Consider the following 22,054-nt stretch of genomic DNA (forward strand, 5'->3'; position numbering starts at 1 on the left):
ACTCTTGGAGCGCTGGGCAAGTTGTGCTTCCATTGCGGGACACCTTCAGATATTTAGCTATTTGAAATGAGTTGCCTCATCAGCCACTCACTTGTTTTCGCAGTACTGGCCGTAGTAGTTCTGTCCACATTCGCACGTGTAGCCGTGAGAGGAGCTGGGCTTGTGCACGCAGGAAGACACGTGTTCGCAAGGGTTGAGTTTACAAGCATCCACACACTCCCTTCCAAAGTAACCTGCAAGGACAAATGGAGTTTGAAGTAAAACATTGCTTGGGTACAGTACTTTCCCTTTGTGGAATTAATAAAGTGAAACAATCAATCAAATTTATCAGAAGACTTTGGGTGTTACCAGGGTCGCAGACACACGTGTGGGTCGTCCAGTCGTCGCTACAGTGGCTATGTTCAGGGCAAATGTTGGAATCACATGGGTCAGCCACGTCACAGCCTTCTTCCACTCGGATCTTCAACCCCTGAGCCATGTTTACATTGGCCACGTTCGTGGATGTCTCTCCCATGCGAACACCCTGAAGAAAGTCAACGATTTTACCATGTCTGACTTCAAGACGTCAATCAAACCACTCCAATGTACTGACCTGTATGCATCCAACGAACCCCCTTTTGACATGGTTCCCCTTACCAGGCAAACCTCCGACATACAGAGTCTTCAGCTTTAACCCTGGAAGGTCATTACCAATCTCCACAGACTTCTGAGCGACAAATGAATCGGATTGAAGAAAACGACTCTCATGACAACAGCTGTGAATTCACTTTCTGGCTCGTACCTTGTACATGTCGTAGTCCAGCGAAACGGATGCAATGTATTGGATATCCTTGCCTTCTTTGATGCTTCTCAGTTCAACCAGTAGGTGATGCCACTCTCCGTCATTGACCCGAACTTGGGGAAAGCTGAGTGTCGCGACCAGCTTTTGCTGCATCGAAACCTCCATGCGAACCTGTTGGTCACTCACCTGGTGGAGACAAAACCAAGTGCGTGGTTTATACTGTCAGAGATGTTACCACTAATATACCAATATTTTTTTATCTGGCTACTTCTGCAATGGGCATGTTGATACCTTTTGATACCTTAGCAGCTTCACTTACCATGAGGTTGATGGTTGAGGAATGACCGGCACTGGCTTGCAACAGGGTACCAGCTGGTTGCCTTGTCCTGAACATGAGTCCCATATACCATGGTATAGCAACTGTTACATCAGGTTCGCTCCAAGACACTAGCGCCTGGCCGTCGAAGAACTGCGGCGATGGCATCACTAAATACGTGGACAGAAAAGAATTGGCAGTTTAAGACTTTGACAGGCCACTCCTTAAATTGTCTCCTGTATTTACATTTGCAACACACGCCTTTCCCTCAATGTGACTAAAATTATTTACCTTTTTATGATGTAATTCCAACTCAATGGCAGTGGATTACCGCAACTCTTACATACAAGCATGGTTTGGATTCGTTTCCTAAAATCCCACTTAAATCCACAGAAAGCGTGACACATGCGTTTGAGGCTCATGCGCGTGTCGACAAAGACGCACAAGCAAATACTTGCACGCTGCAGCGGTCTGATCTTTCAGCGGGACGTACACCCTCTGCTTCCTGCCGTGTAATCAACCACATATACCCTCAATGTTCTGTAGTCCCCAAGGCACATATTTCAACAACACACACTCACACATGCTGTAATTATGAGACAAAGGGCATGTTTGTTCCTGGTTTGAGTCGGACTGCTTTGAGAAGATTAGGCTTCCCAAAGCACAATCGCAGATATTTGAGCAACAAGATCAAATACAATTCATTAAGAATGTTTTAGAAGGATAAACTAACACTAACTAGACATATAAAAAAAACCTGCTGGGAGATTAATTCCATTAAACCATATTTTAATCTCAAATTACTCTGAGATGTGTCAAAGCCACACAAACTCCTTAAAGTTAGTCGGCAAAACTCTGTGAACTTGGACAAAGAGCAGGGTGAAGGAGGCACAAACCTGAAGTTCAGTGTCATCATCCCTCAGGATAGAGTTTGTTTGTGTCTTAATACATGGAGGTCACATGGTAGAACAAGTCAAACACGGGTGTGTCATCAGTGACTCAACCCTGACAAATGATTAGTGATATTGAGAGGAAGATGGAGAAAGGGATGATAGGACGAAGGCATGGGTATGACCTGGTTAAGGTGGGATGAGTTCTGGCTAGTTTCAAAGGTTTCCACCTTTGTGCGTATTTGTGCGTCCTGGATACATGTGAAGTCATGGGGTTTAACAGACCAAGGCATATTAAACTCATTTTGACAGGACTAGCGCTCTCCCTAACAGATACATGGCACGGCAGCGTAAGGATAGGATGATACTGTCCATATGGGAATGGGTTGGGCATTCAAATATTAATCCTCTCAGCCAGAGACTTGTTCAACTGATGATAAACATCTGAAAGAAATCATTGAAGCATGTGGCCTCTATCCAAATAAGTGAAATTACAGGAGTAAAATCACAAAGTGTCTGTTTTTTAAATACCGAGTCCATGATGGGACTTTCAGCTCTAGCAGTCATTGATGAACACAGTCACAACAAAGATCTTGTTTCTGGGTTTGCTGAGCCTCAAACCAAAAGTGTCAACAAGCAACAGATCAGCCAAAACCATCACTGTGATCCCAGGCCCAGTTCAGATACAGGATCTGCGTCCTGGCATGGACTCAGGGTGCTACCTAGAAGATGAGAGCTCTTCGCAATTGTCCGGGAAATTTGCCCCGCAGGAAGAATACGACTCATCTCTTTTTAGGAGGAAGTTGAGATGGGATGAGTAAAGAAAAACACATGAGCTTCTGAGACTTTCTAACACACTTTAACCAACGAAGACCAGTTCATCAAGTTGCGACGCTTCTGTTGGCGTAATGCCCTCGAAAACTGAGATGTCTGATGAATGGCCATTAAATGAACGCAAACGAAGAGGTCATGTTGCCTCTCGCCACACCAAGACCTCAAATGAGAGTGGACCTTGTCTAAACCAGTAGTTTTCACATTCAAAGTTTTTTTTTGTAGCCAGATCTTGATAAGAGCTATAGGTTTTAATGCGTTCATCAATATTTAAGTGTGTATTATACAGGTGTTAGCAATGTTATGACTGATGTGGTCATGTGATTTCAAAATATTGTAATCATTGGCTGCTACAAAGAGACTCACAATGTATAACAATACAAGCAGCGGGGGCTCACCTTGTTCGCAGTTCTTGCCTCCATAACCGGTCGGGCAGTCGCAACCATAGGTGTTCCACTTGCTCACACAAACGCCACCATTCTGACACACACCTGGTGTGCAGAAGTTTATTTTTGCAGGACAACCTTAAGAGGAAAACAGTCATAGTTCAGCAACAACATACGAGACTGCTAATGTCATTAGTTAGATAGCGTTAACATAACAATGACTAGCTTGTAACTGAAGACATTGTGGTCGTCATTTCGCCTTTTCAAAACCACCTGTTGTTTTTTCATGAGTCATGCTTTTCCAGTGGGTTACAATCTTGCTTGCCAGCCCTGAACTCTATTTATGGTTTAGGCGCCAATAAAAACACATTTACTATACCTTCCACCTCAGATGCTCCAACAAACAACTACTTGTGAACACCACTATTCGCCAGCTTCTTTCACACTAGCTAGCTTAGTTGCGAAAGGCCGGAACAGATAACAGCAATTTAACTCAGTTCTGACTCAAACAACCTTACAAAATAGCCACAACAAATTATGAAATTACTGCATGCTTACTAGCCTGTGATTTCAAATCAGAACTTGGCAACAACTGGAATCATTAAAGCGGCCACAAACCTGCGCTGGTGCCGTTGTTAGCGATGAAGCTACCCATGTCAACAGGCCGACTGTCAATGCTCAGGTTCCTCATGCAGCCCACAAAGTCCCTGTTGCGGACCGGAAAGTCTTCAGGCAGGTTGGGAACACCGCCCAGCAACAGTGGTCCAGTTAGATCTAGTGACCTGGAAACACAGCAGGGAAGAGCAGCGTATAACATCTCTCATTTTCATTCACGTTTGAACCTTAAACAAGGTTGTCTGAGGTGAAACTTAAACCTAGTCACAAGTGCCGCCGTCGCCGTGACCTGTACCACAAACTGGGTCATGGTGGGAGCTGATTATGATCTAAACATCAACCAGCTTTGCGAGTATTAATGTGATGCAACACAGCACCAAGAAGTTGTTACAGCCGTCGCTAGTGCTGGGAGATTAGACTTGGTGGGGCAAATCTTGAGATAAATCTTCTATACATTGAAACCCATCTTTGAACCATAAACAGAAGACGTGTGATCTGCAATAGTTTTGTTTCTGCTTCAGGCACAAATACCAGTGAGAGTGAGTTCTTCAAAGAGACGGTTCTTGAGTTACATCATAAATCTTTTAAATACTCGCCACACGCGCTTTCATCTGTCATTCTGTAATAATTATTAGTTGAATTATTAAGCTTTATAAACTGCTTATTAAACATGACCACAGTCTAATTTACAGTTCAAACTTTGTATAAATATAAAGTGTAACAATCCTACTTCTTCAGTCCTGTCTGGCTTCCTTGAGCGGCGCAGGAGTAGTTTCCAATCTGTTTTCCAAAACGTATTGCCATGGAGATGTCGCAGTCATCCACTGCCACCACAGCCACCTTCTCACCGGACGGTCCGTGTGGGATGCCGAGTCGTCCGATGTTTGGCTGAAAGCAGAGATTCCATCATGTAAACAAATGAAAATACTGTATCCGACTGGACACAGACAGAGCATGTTTTGCAACAAGCAATCACTCTGATCAATCATTTATTTTGGAACTTAGTTTTTATGTAAATGAATGATGTGTAAATGAAGTGTCCACTTTAATATAAAAAAATATATATAAATCTTTAACTAGACAGTGTAGAAAACAGCGAGTTTATTTTTGAGCTGGCAACTCACTGTTGATCAGCAGATTATGTCGATATTCCAACTTGAAATTTGTATTATTAACCACTTTTCCACGAAGTAACTGTTCAATATATCAATGTTTCACTCTTTTTTTATTGAACTTAACGGTTTATTATTCAGCAGACACTGACACTGACATTCACTTAGCATGTGGCTAAGCAAGTCTTTCCCTCCTTTCTAGCGTCCTGGGAAAATTGTTCCCCTCAATAGCAGCTGGTTTTAACCAAACCAGCAAATAAAAGTGCAGTCTGATGATTTCCACGATCAGACACGAGACCGCTGGAGCACAACACAAACCGTGTGAGCGGAGACAACAAGAAGTGCCATTGTTTGCTTGCTAACACCTCACAATGACAAAGTTGGATAAAGCCTCCATCAAGGCTCCTCGCAGAAAATCTGGATCAGCTTATGAAAATCAGGGCAGCAAATCGCTAAAGAAACTGAGAGCGGAATGTGACGTTTAAAGGAATTTTAATCACACACAACCGGGTTCCTGTAGGTTTCTCACAGCTGAAATAAAATATCTAAAAAATGTAGATTATTGTCATATATACATGTATATATGAGACGTTTCACAACTAGCTTGACAAACTATACTTCCACTGTCCTAACAACAAGCTTTAAAAATAACAAGGTCACACGATACGTCAGGTGAAGAGACGACACAAAAGTGAAGGAAAGAAAAGCTCTGTCTGCTGCTTTACTCAGTTTCCAATATCCTGTTCATCAAGCCTGGTTTCCATAGGAACCGCAGAATACACCAGATTTGAATCTTTAACCAACCACTCTCTTTCAGGTCACTTAAAACATCACAACAATGGGGAACAGAAGTACCCTGCGTGTCATGGGTATTTCCCCAATGTGTTTGAGTGTGTGCATGACATCTTCTATAACTTGCCCACCCCATAACCTGCACCCCCCCAGGTCCCGCCCTACAGGTAACATCAAGACTCCATCACCATGGCAACCCCTGGACACTCCCTCAGGTCGACCACCAAGGGTCTGTTTGGACCGGCAGAGATCTCAAGTAAGTGCAGCTTCCTGACGCTAGGTCTTAAAGAGACCTCACTTATGCTGCTCCCAGTGGAGTGTCTTGTTTACCCTGATGGTGGGACGGTTGAAGATTCTCTCTCTAAGGCGTCGTCTCCAGGGGCGACTGCCATGGCAACACACTTGATCCCCACAGCTAGCGACAAAGACACACTCACAAACCTCCGTCACACTAAATCGCTCCATGCCGCGCCATACACTAATGCACGCACACACACAGACTTTGGCCATTTGCTACCTGTCAGCTCACATGACAGCTCTACTCACCCCAAGGAGCTAACAGGAAACCTGATTCAGTTACACAGAAAACAAATTGACAGCTTTTGACACACCACGTCTTCATCAGGACCAATGTGTGTGTGTGAGACGTTGCTGTGTGTGTGTGTTTAGGAAGGATGTTTGACGACTGTGTGTTTAAAGGCAGGAAGTGGAGAGTGGAGCTGCAGACGGTCCTAATCTTAAGGGTAAAAGGGCACGTGGTCTTTTGTTTAATCTGGACCGGCCTGAGGAAACCCCATTGTTGGAGCAACGCACTTGATGTTCGCTCAAGTGTGTGTGAGCGTTGTCGGTGTAAAGGTGAAGGTACAGAAGATCCGTGAGGCCCCAAACCTCATTATGTCGTCCGATGGACCCGAGTGAACTTTGTTCTTTAGTTTATTATTTCTCATCAACTAAGAATTCAAACGTATCACCAGGGTATTTATTTACAATGTGTTGCTTTTTCCTGATAGTTTTCATGTTATTATTAGTTAATATATTTAAGTTTTTTTTTTAATTGTTTTTGTAAACACTGCTTAGATTATTCTTTTTTTTTAATTTAAAATGATTGTAATGATTATTCAATTAAATGACATGAATAAAATGAAATTACACATTTTCCCAGTAAATATTAAGCAGTACTAAGTAATAAACATTGTGTCCTGGTTATGTTCTAATATGAGAATAATTACATGCGTTTTGATCATTTAACATTTTTCAAATTGCACATTTTTTATGTCAGTTCTTAATTTACTTTCAATTGTATTTTTCATTTGCACATTTTTCTTCCTTTTTCTTCACTGTTTACATGTTACATGTGTATTATATTTAGATAGCAATGAAATCCCGCATTTTCAAAATACTCTCGCCTTTAATATTTTATTCAATGACTACTACAATAACGTACCATAAAACTGAATGAATGCAACAGTGAAGATGAGCATTGTCTGGAACACAGTGTGTGTGTGTGTGTGTGTGTGTGTTTCATGACTTCTGGCAGTGTCACGCCGACTACATCATGACCTCACCTGCCCTGCGGCTGTGTAAACCTAGAAGTGTCAATTATTCACACCGACACACACTTTGCTCCCGAGAGGCCGGACAGAAACTTGCGACACGTTCAAGCTCATACGTAAGCATCTTCTCCTTCCACTTTCATCCATCAGTGCAGCAGATGGACAGCGGCCATTGTCCTCGCGAGAGAAACAAATGTGACAAATGACACAGGAGTGAGGTCAGGCAACATGATATGACTTGAGAAAAAAGAGGGGGATGAACAAGTGATGGATTCACTTCAACATCATCCTCGAGCGTTTTGAAAGCACACGGTTGTTTCCTTTTCAACTCAGCTTGTCGCTCATTTGGACCATAAGTGTGTGGTGAGCTACATCACAGCACGAGCTACCTCAATACTAAACCATTGTTTCTCAGTCGGTTCCACACTAAGGACACTTATCTATGATGTTTTTTTAAATGCACACTGGAGATGAACAACTTTCAAAAGATTTTGATTTTACTTCCCAAAACATACATTTCCTGATCATGACTGTGTTGCATTATTTAATCTGAACAGTTGGTGGCAGCACTGATGATTCTTAAACCACCACAACGGAATGTTCCTGCAATAAAAGCTTGTTAATCTCAATATCAGAAACAATAAAACGCCATTAAGGACCATCAGGTCTGCAGTTAAAAGCAGCGGCATCATAAAACCACACTTGATGGCTCCGATTCAATGATGCGAGATAAACAAAGACATTGAGAGTCTGCTCTCTCATTTCTAAACTTCCTCCAGCGTGAACGCGAGGTGCAGGTCAGGCAGGGTGAGCGCGCAGGAAGGAACGAGATGACAGAGCACCACTTTGCTTGAGGAGGAGCTCAGTGACAGATTTATCAGATTTGACCAAACTCCTCACTGACACAATGAGATGGATACTCCGAACAACTGCAAGTTCTGAGGTTCCACGCCCCTCTGTAAGTGTGGTGGGGCCTTCGATGGAAACCGTCCTGACCTGGCGATTAACCACGGGGTGAGAAACACTGAAATCGTGATCACATTGCAATCCGGTTTAGTCAATCAGAGGTTGTGTTTGAGGACAACTTTTATCCAGAGTCAGTGCTTTTTGACTCTGTTTTTGGTAGTACTAGCTCTGTCTCTCATAGCAACTAAACCAGACCCATGGCCTTCATGAAGTCGGCGAAACTACGAAACTGAGCATCCAGAAATGTGGGTCAAATAACCTGAAGCCCATCTACTACATCATTTTGATTCTAATTAATCATTACTACCTCATTTCTAAATATCAGTGAAAGACTTTTATTTCATGTATGAATTACATAACTTTTACAACTTGGGATAGTCTACACATATTAGTGATTGATAATTAGAAAGTTGAAAGAAAAAAATGCATGAAATTAATAAAATTACTTTTAAATTATTGTTATTAAATTATCAATTTTATAATGTATAACCACACATTTCAATATCTATATTTATCTCTATTTTATGTACATATTAATTTGTCTTCTTTTTGTCTTAAAGGAATTTTTCTGAGGAATTGGTTTAATCGGAACTAAACCAACAAAGACTCATTGATACATGTGAAATTCAGCAATTTCATAAGTCTAACTTGTATAGCAACCGTGCCCAAAGGACTCACTCGGATGTGTGGGATTCAGTAACATTCCAGATTTATAGAATTCAGTTATTCCATCAGGAACAAAAATATTTGGGGTATTGGTGTGTTTTTCTGAACCCGTTTTGGAGTCTTACTCACTTCCGCTATAACATGTCAAATCACTCACATGCTGTATTTGCCCATTTGGGGATTCCACATGTCATACTCAGGTATGGTACAATTCACAAGAATTAATTATGTTTGTTTGGTTTTGTTGACTATGACCACTACTTGCTAATTCAATATCAAAAGCAGGACTCACTCTGGTGCGTGGGATTCATTTCACTCAAACATGCTTCCAGACCATCAACTAGAGTCACTGGGATTCACTCTGATTTGGACTGCAATTATCAGGACCTTGAAGACCTTCTCAGAAGTCAAGGATTCTGTGACAACATGAACCGTTCGGTTGCTATTTTTTAAGACAATGCCGTCAATTACAGAGGTGGAATCCTGCAAACACCTTTTTTGTGAGTGTGCAAGCGAAGAGCAGCTGTCACTTGAGATCAGGTGGCTCACGACCCTGGGATGAGTGTGAGTGAGTCAGAGGAAGTCATGAGTCCAGCTAGACACTCCAGACCAGAGCACAACACCAGTGAAACTGCACCCTCTTGAACAGTCCAGAAACACAGTGGTGCTCCTCAAGGATTGTACAAGAGGCAGAGGGGGGAGTTAAGACACCAGTGGGGGGAGGAAACAACACCAGTGGAGACTACACTAGAGGTTGAAGGTTACCTCCTTCAGATTGAGCTCCAGCCAGGCGGTATAGAGCGGGAACCGAAGAACCCCACTGGAGTCCACCAGACTCCCCCCGTCCTGGGAGAGACACACGGTGAGAGACGCTACATTAGACCTCTTGATGGATAATACAAACTGGCCAAGAATTTAAATCATTTTGCGCCATCCAAGATAAAATCAGAAAGCAGCAGCATTAAATCCACTATATCACATCATTATGACCATCTGCCAATACTGCAGGAGATAATAGAGACAACTCTCAAGGTAAGCTCGCCACAAGGATACGCTGCAACTCCTCTACAAACAGTGACAAGAGTGGGATTGAGAGGATTGAGTTAGCAATTTTGAATTATCAGCCTCACTCCCGAGAGATATGCGAAAGCCTACGGCCATTTTAGTAACCAAGCACACAGAGGCCTACAGCAGGACAGTTCTTTCACTGTACTGTGGAGTCATTATTACATTTGTCTGAATCATAAATCAGTTAACTTTATTTTCTAATGTCCAACCTAGGTTATTGAAGGGATTGACAAATCTCAATGTGTTGCTAGACCATACTGCACTCATTGATTTGAGACTCTAGCCAGGAAGTGGTTTTGGAATTATAATATTTTAGAATTTCAGGCTAAAAGTTTGGACACACCTTCTGAGTCAGTGTCTTTTCTTTATTTTCGCTACTGTCTACATTATGGATACATACTGAAGACGCCAAATATATGAAGGAGGATGTATGGAATTATGTAGTAAAGAAAAAAATGTTGAATAAATGTTTTCTATTTTAGATGACGCCATTTGCTTTGTTGGCAGCTCTGCAAACCCTTGGCCTTCGTAATGAACTTCATGATATAGTCACCTGTTGGAAAACCTTATCAGGTGACTACATCATAAAGTTCATCGCAACAATGCCAAGAGTGAACAGAGTAGTAATCACAGCAAAGGGTAGCTGTTTTGAAGAATCTAAAATATGAAACGTGTTTTGAGTAATTACGTGCTCCTTTGTTGACTACATAATTCCACGCGTATTTGTTCATAGTTTTGATGCCTTCAGTGAGAGTCTACAATGTAAATAGTTGTGGAAATTTAGAAAACGCATTGAATGAGAGAGGTGTGTCCAAACGTTTGGCCTGTACTGTGCCCTATATGTGCCTTTATCTCCAGCGGGAAAACAGAAACAATTCACTGTGACCCATCCAAACCACTCATGACTAGTAACAATGGCCATGCAGATTTTGTGCTGACAAAGAGCTACACAATCATGGGACACATGGGATGTTTGGTGGCCCTTACCCCTGTCAACTGCACCCTTTTGGAAACATAGCTTATAAAAAATAATTGCTCAGACATACTACTGTCTTTTTAAATATCCACCTTTCATATTTGGATCAAAAGTGAGAATACACAGAATACCTCCAACTCATCTTAGTAATGAAATTCCTTCTGTTGAGCTCCACATCTCCGTTCCAGCAGAAGTGAAATACCAAACTGCAGCAGAGTTTATTTATGGCACTTTAACCCTTGGTGTGAAGTCATTAGCGTTCTGATGATTGAAAGCGTGGCACAGAGGGAAACAGGCCTTGAACCTTGAAGCTAAACATCACAATCACAACAAGGATCGGCTACATTGAAATAGCAACCAAAATAATTCATTAGGAATTATTAAGTAAATGAAAGAAAAGCTGAGCACATATGAGGGGCCTCAGTGAGTGCAAAAGTTCTTTTGTTGACTGGAATTATCTGACAGAACCACAAGCACAACTGGTGCCTGCACTAGTCACTGCGACTGTTACCCATTGTAGCCCCATTCTGGGTCGCAGGAAACATGGGGACTAGATGCACACAGTGGCAATTCCAGCACCACCGATAACCATAGACGGAAGTCTGTATCTTGATTGTGTGGCAAATGTTTTCGTCCCTGCATGTCTTTCTAAATCACTGGCAAAAACAAAGCCAACAAGATTCAAGAGCTAAAAAGCTTGTGAATGAGTTCAAACACAACACTGTCTTGTTGTCATGCCACCAAAACGAAACACAGTGGTTCCTCTGGATTAAACAAACAGGCCTCACTGAGTGCAAAAGTTCTTTTGTTGACTGGAATTATCTGACAGAACCACAAGCACAACTCAATTGAGTGACTTGGATAAGTTTTATAAAAATCCCAATGGGTGTTTTCAGCAAGGTGAGAATGTGGGTTAATATTTGACAGTTTTCCCTGAGGCGACAGGTGGCTCATACACTTCCTGTCTAGTACCTGACATTTCCTGCAACCCAACGCATCATTTCCTCCTCTGCCAAAAAATCAAGACGAGCCAAGAGTACACGTGTGTGTGTGTGTGTGTGTGTGTGTGGGTGTGTGTGCGTGTGTGTACTTCCTCTGCTGACACAGTGGAGCGTCCTTGAGAGTTTGTAGCGTGGAATTCCAACAATGTCCTGCCACCTCTATTGTTTTACGATTCTAATAGTATACACATACTGAGTAGTCAACACACAGACCACAGATCACTGTTTTTGCTCTCATCACCGATACAAACATCTGCAGCTTACCAACTGCTCAGATCGCTGGGACAATAGAAAGTCTAGCACGTCTATTGCCATGGCGACGCTCCCCTAACCTTTGACCTTATGTTTTTTAAACACCCTGGCCCTGCTGAGGAGAGTCGTGCAGACAACTCTAAAAACGAGAAAAGAGGGCACCCGTGCAACTGCCTCTTCAACTGACCCACAAAAATACCTTCTGTGTGTGTGTGTGTGCGTGTGTGTGTGTGTGTGTGTGTGTGTGAGAGAGAGAGAGAGAGGGAGCGAGCACAGCTAATACTGTCACACACTTGACTGACCCTAATTTGAAAACAAGCTTCTAAAGCTGATCCAAATATTTACGTTTGTGGTAAACAAGACACGTTTGATCAGCAGACCATGTTGTTGTGACTGTTGTAAACAAACCCCTACCTTCAAATTAGATTTGCTGCTTCAATAAGCATACAACTGGCTAGAATCTCGTGCTACCTTTCTAATACTAAATAGTTGTTTTACAACTCATAACCATCCGTCATAAAAGACCAATGCATTTCTCCCACTTAGACATTTTTAGTTTTCTTTGACAATGTAACTGAATCCTAACATCACAAACTTTTCCCAAAACACAAAGAAAAGGTGAGGCACCAAAATCCACTTCAAACTCCTCAGGTATTTCTCAGTGTGGAAGAGATATGAGATGAGGACCACGTTCACTTCTCTGAGTGACAACCTTTCAAAAGCGTTGCCCCCAAGACAACATGAAAACATTTCTAATAATGAGTCTGGTGGAGAAAGCAGATCCACATGACCTCACACCTTCACCACCATCTCTCATCATCTTCGTCGAGCTTCCTGCGGCGAACTCGTCGCCACGTTCACATGTCAACACGTCTTGTCTATTGTGAGAACGTTCCTCGCAGCAAATGCTTTCTGCCGTATGGATTCCCTCCTCTGATCTCTGATGCAGGATCACATTACAGCCAATCATTTCTGCCCCAATCTGTCAGCACCGTAAGAAAATATGAACCGGTGCCAACGTTAGTAGGCCTCAAGCTAATTTGACGGAATGTGTCACCAGCTCACAGCATCGCCCAGAGACTGGAGCCAATGTGACTAGTTTGAGTTGTTCGATGATTTGCCTTGGATGATATCTACTCCATTTCGGGTACTGGATGGTGGACTAGATCTTTGCTTGAACTGGACTGTGTCTTTGATTCCGTGACTAAGCACCCAAAGGTCACAACTCTGGACAGGAGCGACCCGAGTGAGAGCTCTACAGCACCATCATGATGCTCTCCCATGTGGTACAGGTAACTCCTCTTTACTCAGCTCACTGCTGAGAAAACTAAGAGTTAGAACGAACCCCTATATAACTTTGAGCCTATGAGGCATCCATAGTCCCAACAAGGAGCCACACACTCTTAGATATTCCGAGCAATTGTGCAAATGCTAGGAAGTGAGGTTAAGGCAGGTTTAACTGATGAGTGTTTCCACCACATAGATCGCTGATCAAACAGACCAGGCTAGTGTCTTTAACCGCAATGAAATCATGGCGAAGTTTGAGGCACAGAGGCATGTGGATCTGTCACCGAGCTTGTTGGTGTCTGCAGCAACAAACACTCCGCACAACTGGTGCCTGCACTAGTCACTGCGACGGTTACCCATTGTAGCCCCATTCTGGGTCGCAGGAAACATGGGGACTAGATGCACACAGTGGCAATTCCAGCACCACCAATAACCATAGACTGAAGTCAGACTGAAGTCTGTATCTTGATTGTGTGGCAAATGTTTTCGTCCCTGCATGTCTTTCTAAATCACTGACGAAAACAAAGCCAACAAGATTCAAGAGTTAAAAAGCTTGTGAATGAGTTCAACACTTTCTTGTTGTCATGCCACCAAAACACAAACACCATGGTTCCTCTGGATTAAACAACTGAAAATCTAACCACAGCTCCGCCATTGTTTCGATCATGAAGCTCCACGCTTGATGAACGTGTCTCCTGTCGTGAAGTGTTTTGAAGGCTGAGTGGAGAAGCAAGAGGTGGACAACCCGTGAAAGATGAGACAGTGGACGGTGTCGACAGCCCAGCGCTCTCTTTGACACATTACGCAACGCAGGTGCTGCTGAAATACGACGCCTGGCCTGGAGAATATTCTTGCGTCAAGTGCAAACATATCCGCCATTCAAACTTCAAACTACACACTGTTGAAGAACTGCACCTTCCCTCATACACTTCCATGAATATCAGAATAACAAAAAATTGAAACATCACTCTCCAATTATGTTACTTAAACAGCGTCAGTTTGCTTGGAGAATGGCGGGGTGACAAACACTATGAGCAAAGGTGACTCTTGAGAAGGTGTGGGCACAATTATAATGGATTTTACTTCATATCAGGCTACAATAAAAGCATCTGTGTCATATTACACATGATATATATAGCAACACTCGTTTCTCTCTAGTGAGGCTCACTTTTTGTCCATTTCTGGCCTCTGTAGATTGAACTACAGCGCTTGCACCGTCTGAGTGAGCTGATCAGGCCAAAATAAATGAGGAATATATTTCTTCTAAATGTAATACCGTTATCGTTTTCTGTTTCTTCACCTGAGCAGAGCGCTGCGTGTAGCCTCTGCGCATCACTCTGTTACACTCTCATTCCTCCTCAGTCCACCCCTAAACCATTTTAAATTATTGGTTATCTCCTCTTCTCTGTACATTTTCATGACATCATTACTTGTAAAATGGACAAATTTTTATTTTCATTCATCGTCTTATTTTCAAGAGGTCAAAAACAAAAAAAGTTTAGATTTAAATTTTAGATTTAGCCTCATTTAACAGTGACCATGGTTCAGCTTGTGCGCACCACATTGTGACACACAAGTAGCGCAGACTTTTTCCTTACTTGCACATTTAATAGCTACTGGCCATCAACACATCAGGACAAACGCAGGTCGTATGTGTTTCTCAACAGCAAACAGCAACTTCACAACCAAACCACGAGCGGGACCATCAACTATTGACAGCTCTCTCCACTCCTGCAGGCTCTGGAAGTTAGTCGGAAGCCAACACCATTGATGGGCTGAAAAGTAAGCTGTTCCAATATAAAATTACAAGACAAACGGTCATTCTAGCCCGCTTGTGAAATAATCTTCAACCGTTTCTCTGAGATCAGAAAAAGCAAGAGGACCACCGTGGGAATGCAACAGGAGCGGGGTTTTGTGATTTGTTGTTTATACTAAAATGTTTAATGGTTTCACGATTCCCTCGGAAGGATGAAAAGAACTCAGGTTTCCGTCCGACATTTGTAAGACAACCCCTCTAGAGTTGCATCAACTGAACTTGTTAGCCTAATCATTGATGACGTCGGCCTTTGGACCTGACATTCAAGCTCCGTACCTTATTGTAGTAATGAAGCTGGACTGAGTGCCACTGGCCGTCGCTCACTCCTCCTTGGACGAAGGGGGTCACCGTGGTCTTTGTCTCACCTGGTTCCAGAGAGGGACAGAGTGATTACAAGGCAGAAAATCAAAGTTGGGGAGACCAGAGTTAGATGGTTTAGACATGTTTGGGGGTGTGCATGTTGAAGACAGAGACACCAGGAAGAAGGACAGAGGGAAGGGAACACAGGAAGTTCAGGGATGAGGTCAATGACAACAAGAAGATGGGTGTGACCTGAGAGGATGATCAAGATACAGTATGGTGGAGGAGGCAGACAGGCTGCTGTATCTTCTAGTTTGCTATCACATGTACATATTTACTTTTTGCGTCGGAAAAATACAGACAGTGATTGTCTCGTGCAGGAGGAGATGAGCAATAAGAGTCCTCAACAGGCCATAGACCAGTAAGCTCACCTGTGACAGCTTTTCTGTTTGTTAGCAACATGCTCATAAAAAAGAAGAAGCGTTGCACAATCCTGAATGTTCTATATAGATTATTGATGAAGGCTGGAGTCTGTGTGCTAACCTGACAGACCACTCCCCTGCACACACACACAGCAGGATCATAAATCAAGAGCGCAGCCGGTTTGAACCTGCAGTTTCACCGAGAAAACACAAACTGAGCGTGTTTGTCGAAGGTAGGAGGAGCAGAGGAATCCACCTGACAATGAGTAAATGAGGGGTTCGGAGGGAGTTAATGTGTCATCTATTTACTGTTGTCCTCCACTCATTTATTCCTGCTTGAATCCATTAATCTGATGACTCACTTGTATTTTGAATTTGAACTAGGGATTTGGATCAAGTCCCAAATTTCACCTTCTTTAATTGTTGAGTTGGAGTCCTCCCAGCTCGGCACCATGGGGAAGCTCGGAATCTTTCCTCCACGTTCAGACTGGTTTTAACAGTAGACACTAGGACCACTGACCTCCAGAGAAGGTGAGCTGGATCTGCTCGTTGATGATCTCCACTGCGATGAAGTCGTGTTTCTCATTGAAGCGTCCGTTGTAGAGCAGCAGAGCGTTCCTCTCTCGGGTGGCGAACCTGGCAAGTAAACAAACGTTTGCTTCAAATGAGCACGACATTTTTACTTTGATTCATTATCTCTGGGTGACACCCTGACCGAGGTGACACAACAGAACCCTGTTCATGCATGTTGAGCCGGGATCTATTGCCAAGTGTTTTGTTTGGAGCCATTAAAGAGACAAGGCTTTGGAACAAGAGGTGGCTGAGCTTTAATTGGATCTGAAAATTCACTCATGAGTCATGCCTCCTTCCCACAAACCTGCTCAGTCCTTCTGGGTGTTATATGAAAAGTAACTGAAAGACCTCCTGTAGCAGCAGCTAGAACACGGACTGCAGTTGAGTCTCATCCTGTAACACCTCTAGAACAAGGCCTCATTAACACACTGAATCACACACTCCTGTGTGAGGCAAAATGACTGAAAGTGGGTCATAGACTTGGACCTGCCGAATCCCACACATATGCAGTGACAGTAGTCAGACTAATAGCTCGATCATGCCATGGAGACCTATTGATGTGCTTCATCCAGATACAAATTCATGACGCTGTGATCTCCTCAGCCCTTTAAGTTCAACTGACAAAACACTTAAGACCAGTCAAGAGGAACTTCTCAGACAGCGATATTTGACTAGGTACACCGCGCTCGATCAACAAAAGTGGTCTGGAATCTGTGTATCAGAGACGCGGTTCAATGGGTTTCTGGATTAGTACTCAGAAAAGATGTCGTCATCTGTTTTCCTCAGTCTGTTTCCTTTGTATTAGCAGAACCATGGCTATGTTAATATCTGTAAATACACAGTTCCCTCTACCATGGAGGTAATGTCGTCAGATTGAAAATAAAAAAAACAAAACAGCAATGCTGGTTTTAATAACAACATACAAACAACGGAGCAATGGTTTAGACGTTCGGACATGTGTGAGAGGCCCACAGTGATTCGCAATATAACAGGACCATTATGCTGTGATATTACTGCCACTTCCTTTCAGTGACTCATTCCTCCAGAAGACTGAAAATACACATCACTAATTCAGTGAGACAAAGCCGTTAGAAAAGTTGAGCAGAAAGTGGGAGAGGAAAGAGTTTCTGTGTCTGAGCTGGTTAATGAGCAAGCAAGGGGTCATGTGTTGGGATTGGGAGCGTGAGGTGAAGGGCAGAAGAGTCAGATCACAGATGCCAATGAGGCAGCGGGACAGGAAGTCAGGACGGCTGCACACAAACACTGATAAGGGAAACTCGTCACCAAAACTTTTCCTGTTTTCACCGCAAAACTTTCCCACCGTCACTCGGCAGTCTAAGCAACACATCCCCAAATTACTGAGACACACCCAGAGACAAACCAGGAGTCAGACGTGCAACACATATTGCAACTCAGCAACTATTTTTTTACTATATTTTTTATGATTTCACATTTTCTATTGTGATTTATTGAACTTATTGAACTAACATGTTCAATAATAACATTAACAGAACTAAGTATGTAGAGAAAATATCCTCACTTTTTGTGCTGTTTTGGTTGACATTTTAGAAATACATTCTTATGAAGGAATAATTTCCTAACATAATAAGGAATGGAAATTAGAAGAAATAAAATACAAATAAATAGATCATAGAAATAAATAAAATAAAAAACTGCAAAAGGACTAACACTGAGTTCAGTTGATGCATTTTTTTTAACTGTCAAGAAGGAACTGTTGAACTCACGTGAAGGACACAGTGAAGTGGAATCGCTGCCTCAGACCTCTGAAGGTGACGAAGGACTCTCCAGGGAAGCTCCTGGTGGTCATCTCGCAGTATGGCTTCTCATACTCGCCTGGCGGACACTGGCACTTGAAGCCACCTCCCTCATGGTTCTCACACTTGCCGCCATTCTTGCACACACCAGGAACACAGCGGCCCGAGGAGGCGTTCACTTCACAATGTTCACCTGTGAGACCAGAGACAGGGAAATGTTGAAACATTCTAATGTACCCAGTAAAGTTTGATGATAGGTGGGTACCATTTGCAATGGGGCTATTCTTCCTTAAAACAAAAAGAAGCATAAATTAACTTTATTATTTGACAGGAAGAAATCACAGTTATATTAGACAAAAATGCACTTTATGATGAAATTTTACTTTTATAAACAAAAGAAAAAAATCCAAGAATAGGTATTAAATAAACAATATGGAGATATAATATGGATATATTTAAAAAAAACTACAAACTGCAAAATATGTACATTATAATGTATAATACAAGAAATGTAAAATAATAAAAATCAAACTGTTATTTTAAAGTACTTAAGGTCATTCAGCATTCTTGAATGGATGTTTTTGAATTTATTATTTTACTATTTTCTGTGACCTCGTGGTCAACATTCTCATTTACTCTTTTAAACTTTGCACGACTGACCAACACGCAACACTGACTGTGTGATTGTGGACTTCTGTAGAAAAGTCCACTTCAGCACAGCGAGCGCTCGTGTCCATATTTGGAGTCAGGGGCACTGAGAGAGACTTAGACTAAATGGAAACTTCAGAATAATAGAGGTTAAGATTAACAGTCAAGTGCAGGATTCCACTCTAACAGCCCATAAAGAAAGGAAATGCTTTGATTATTTCTAGGAAGAATCTTGGGCAAATCCTTGTGAAATATTTACGACGGAGAAGCCTGCAACAGACTGAACCGACTAAAAAGAAAGGAAACACACCGGAAATGTCGGACCTTCTTGATGTGACCTTAGTCGGTCAAAAATAAAACAATTGTCTTGTGTTTGTTGCAAATATTGTTACTCCTTTAGCATGTTCACAGTTCGTGGTGGTCAGGAGGAGCTCACATTCTGGCTAAAAAGAGCTATCAACCCACATGGAGACCCTGGAAAGGTACCACATATTTGATGGGAAAACAGCAACATTGGGGAACAGCTGCCATGACTGAACCTAAATTTATAAATGTGAGGATAGATCTCTGTGAGTAACGGACGCACTATTCTATCCAATTTTAAGGGATCGCAACCAGTGCCACTACCAGCAGAGTAAACATCGCAAATACCCAAATACTTGGTTGGTGAACAAAACAAAATGGAAATACTACAGAAGTGGTCTTATTCTACTAGCTACAATTCTGCACTTCACGGTGGTCAAGTCTTTCTTACTAATTCCAACGTTGGGTCTTTGCCCAGACAGCCAAGTGAAACGGTAAATCTCAGTATTGCACATTTCACTGTATCTTTTTAGTTTGTTCTCTTGGATGTGGACTTCCTGGCTGCTGCCCAGGACTGGCAAACTCCCTTGTATCTGTTTTGGGATTCTTATTTCATATTATCGGATCCAGTTTCCTGACTGTAAATTCCTCTGAAATCACCACAAAACTCTTTCCCGTGTAGTCAAAGCCAAGTTCCCTGTCAGAATTCCACGTCTCATTCACCCACAAGCATTTGTTGGTGCCATCTTGCTGTCCAGCCGTGATCTGGCAGCAGGTAATGGGTCTTCTCTCCTCAACATAATCCTTCTTTCCGAGGGGGGAATTACGGGGATCTATTTCGCCATAATGCAGGAAACCCAAGGAGGGCGCTGTCAGCGGTCCCATTAAGAGCTCCTGATGGGTTGTGCCTATCAGAACTTGAACTGTGACCCTCACCGACGGAGGGAGACGCAGGTGGAGACGATGGACATTGGAATTGGGCGGGACAGAAGAGAGCGAGCGAGTGAGCTGGAATAATACGATAATTGCATCAGATAAGGTGGTGGAAGAGGAGGAGAGTGTTGTGAGAGGAGGGATGAGGGCTGTCAAAGACCCCTGAGGCTCCATTAGCCAGAGACAGAGGAGCGGAGACAGTCAGGTATCAGATGAACACAGGGAGAATGTTGGGAAATACTTTGAATCTTCCCATCACTGAACCTCATTGAAAACAAAATATTTTCAAATCACCGGTTTTGTTGCCTGTGTTTTGGGGAAGAAGATTTGACTATGTGCAAAAGCAAAATGCTGGAGGATAACATCAAAGCCAATGAACTACTAATGAGATCACAGTGAGTTTGTAAAAGTCTGTAGTTCTTTGTGGTATTTGAAGCAGGAGGCAATCTTGAGAGGCAGAGGCAGCATCAGTAGTGACTTCATTTCTTGCGGTTGCAGGAGGTAGTGTGTGTTTCAGTATGGGAACTAGTACTAACAATAGCAGTGGGAATAGCAGTGGTTGTTATATTTACAGTTTCTATAGAGAGCCCTTAATAGTCTGGAAATAATAGTAGTATGAAGTAAAAAGCTGTTGTTATTTGCATTCATAGTAGTATCTGCAGTACCTGCCCATTGTGTATGGGTGCGTGTGTGTGCGAGTGTGTGTGTATATTTACACATGGTGCCCTGAGATCGACCTCCGACTTCAACAATAGCCACGACTGTACAACCTGTCAGTGCGGTTTTACTGTTTTGTACGACTCATTAAAGCCATTGTTGGAATAAATATGAGCCCTCTCAGTAACGGAAGCCTCTGGAGATTTCTTTACATAAATATATATATGTGTTTAAAGACTTCCTGTAATGGTATTCTATGACAAAGATAGCATGTTGGTGGAGGTTTTAGCTGGTTAGCATCAGTGTTAGCAGATATGACATAAATAGTGCTTTTTCTAAAGCACCATTGATAAATATCAGTATGTATTTCTGGTGTCACTTTTAGAGGTGTGACAAAAATAACATAATAATAACATTATATAACATAATAACATGTAATAGTATCAGGAGCAGGAACTACATAGTTATAGCAGTAGTAGCTTCACTATCTAATGTTATGTTACTGAATTTTTATTTTTATTGGTAGGATGGACAAACAGATGGAGTATGGAGCACATTTCATCAGGTAAATAAATATTGAACCAAATGCACAGTCTAGTGTTGTAACTGGGTTGCATACCAAATACCAACATTCTACCAAGTATCCAAAGTACCAACACTCTAAAAGTATGATGGTAATCTAAGTAATGGCTGTCGTAACTAAAGCAAGAATGAATGTTAATTGTCGTGCTTGCACATGTTGCAGTAAATATCTGAGCAGCCCTCACAGCGTAAGGTACTGTTTTAGTACATTTGGAGAAGTTGGAACAGTAAAAAATAATGGCCGTTTTCAAGTGTAAAGCAATAATAGTGAAACATTACTACAAAAATTGCTGTGTTGAACTGCAAATAAATTCAGTAAAAGTAGCAAAAGCAAAACAAAAAGAATGTTGTCATTATGGTAATATTAGCATCGGTTTAGTAGCAATAATAGTACAAAATGCACTACAACTAGTATATTCTAATAAGACTAGCTGTTGCAACAGTGACTGAAAACACATGGTATTTGTAATTATAGCCAGGTATTGACCTAATGATGGCAGCAGCGTAGCACATTCTGTTTTGGGGTAGAGTGCAGGAGTGCACTGTCACTTTG

The 22,054-nt window shown here is 42.2% G+C and overlaps 1 protein-coding gene across 3 annotated transcripts in view; it reads right to left on the reverse strand.

The window, feature by feature from the left end:
* celsr1a (cadherin EGF LAG seven-pass G-type receptor 1a) overlaps positions 1 to 22,054 on the reverse strand; it is a 63,992-nt gene that overhangs the window by 13,074 nt on the left and 28,864 nt on the right. For 2 of the 3 annotated variants that reach the window (XM_053863212.1, XM_053863211.1), the window contains exons 4-15: positions 18,349 to 18,571; positions 16,551 to 16,666; positions 15,585 to 15,673; positions 9,674 to 9,754; positions 4,550 to 4,707; positions 3,823 to 3,986; positions 3,217 to 3,342; positions 1,101 to 1,267; positions 782 to 967; positions 593 to 706; positions 349 to 523; positions 92 to 233 (exon numbers count right to left, since the gene is read on the reverse strand). In XM_053863212.1, the coding sequence (XP_053719187.1) occupies positions 92 to 233; positions 349 to 523; positions 593 to 706; positions 782 to 967; positions 1,101 to 1,267; positions 3,217 to 3,342; positions 3,823 to 3,986; positions 4,550 to 4,707; positions 9,674 to 9,754; positions 15,585 to 15,673; positions 16,551 to 16,666; positions 18,349 to 18,571 (1,741 nt within the window). The remainder of the gene's footprint in view (positions 1 to 91; positions 234 to 348; positions 524 to 592; positions 707 to 781; positions 968 to 1,100; positions 1,268 to 3,216; positions 3,343 to 3,822; positions 3,987 to 4,549; positions 4,708 to 9,673; positions 9,755 to 15,584; positions 15,674 to 16,550; positions 16,667 to 18,348; positions 18,572 to 22,054) is intronic. The other variant, XM_053863213.1, reaches the window with a different exon arrangement.

The sequence above is a fragment of the Synchiropus splendidus genome, chromosome 4, assembly GCF_027744825.2.
Source record: "Synchiropus splendidus isolate RoL2022-P1 chromosome 4, RoL_Sspl_1.0, whole genome shotgun sequence".
Taxonomy (NCBI): domain Eukaryota; kingdom Metazoa; phylum Chordata; class Actinopteri; order Syngnathiformes; family Callionymidae; genus Synchiropus; species Synchiropus splendidus.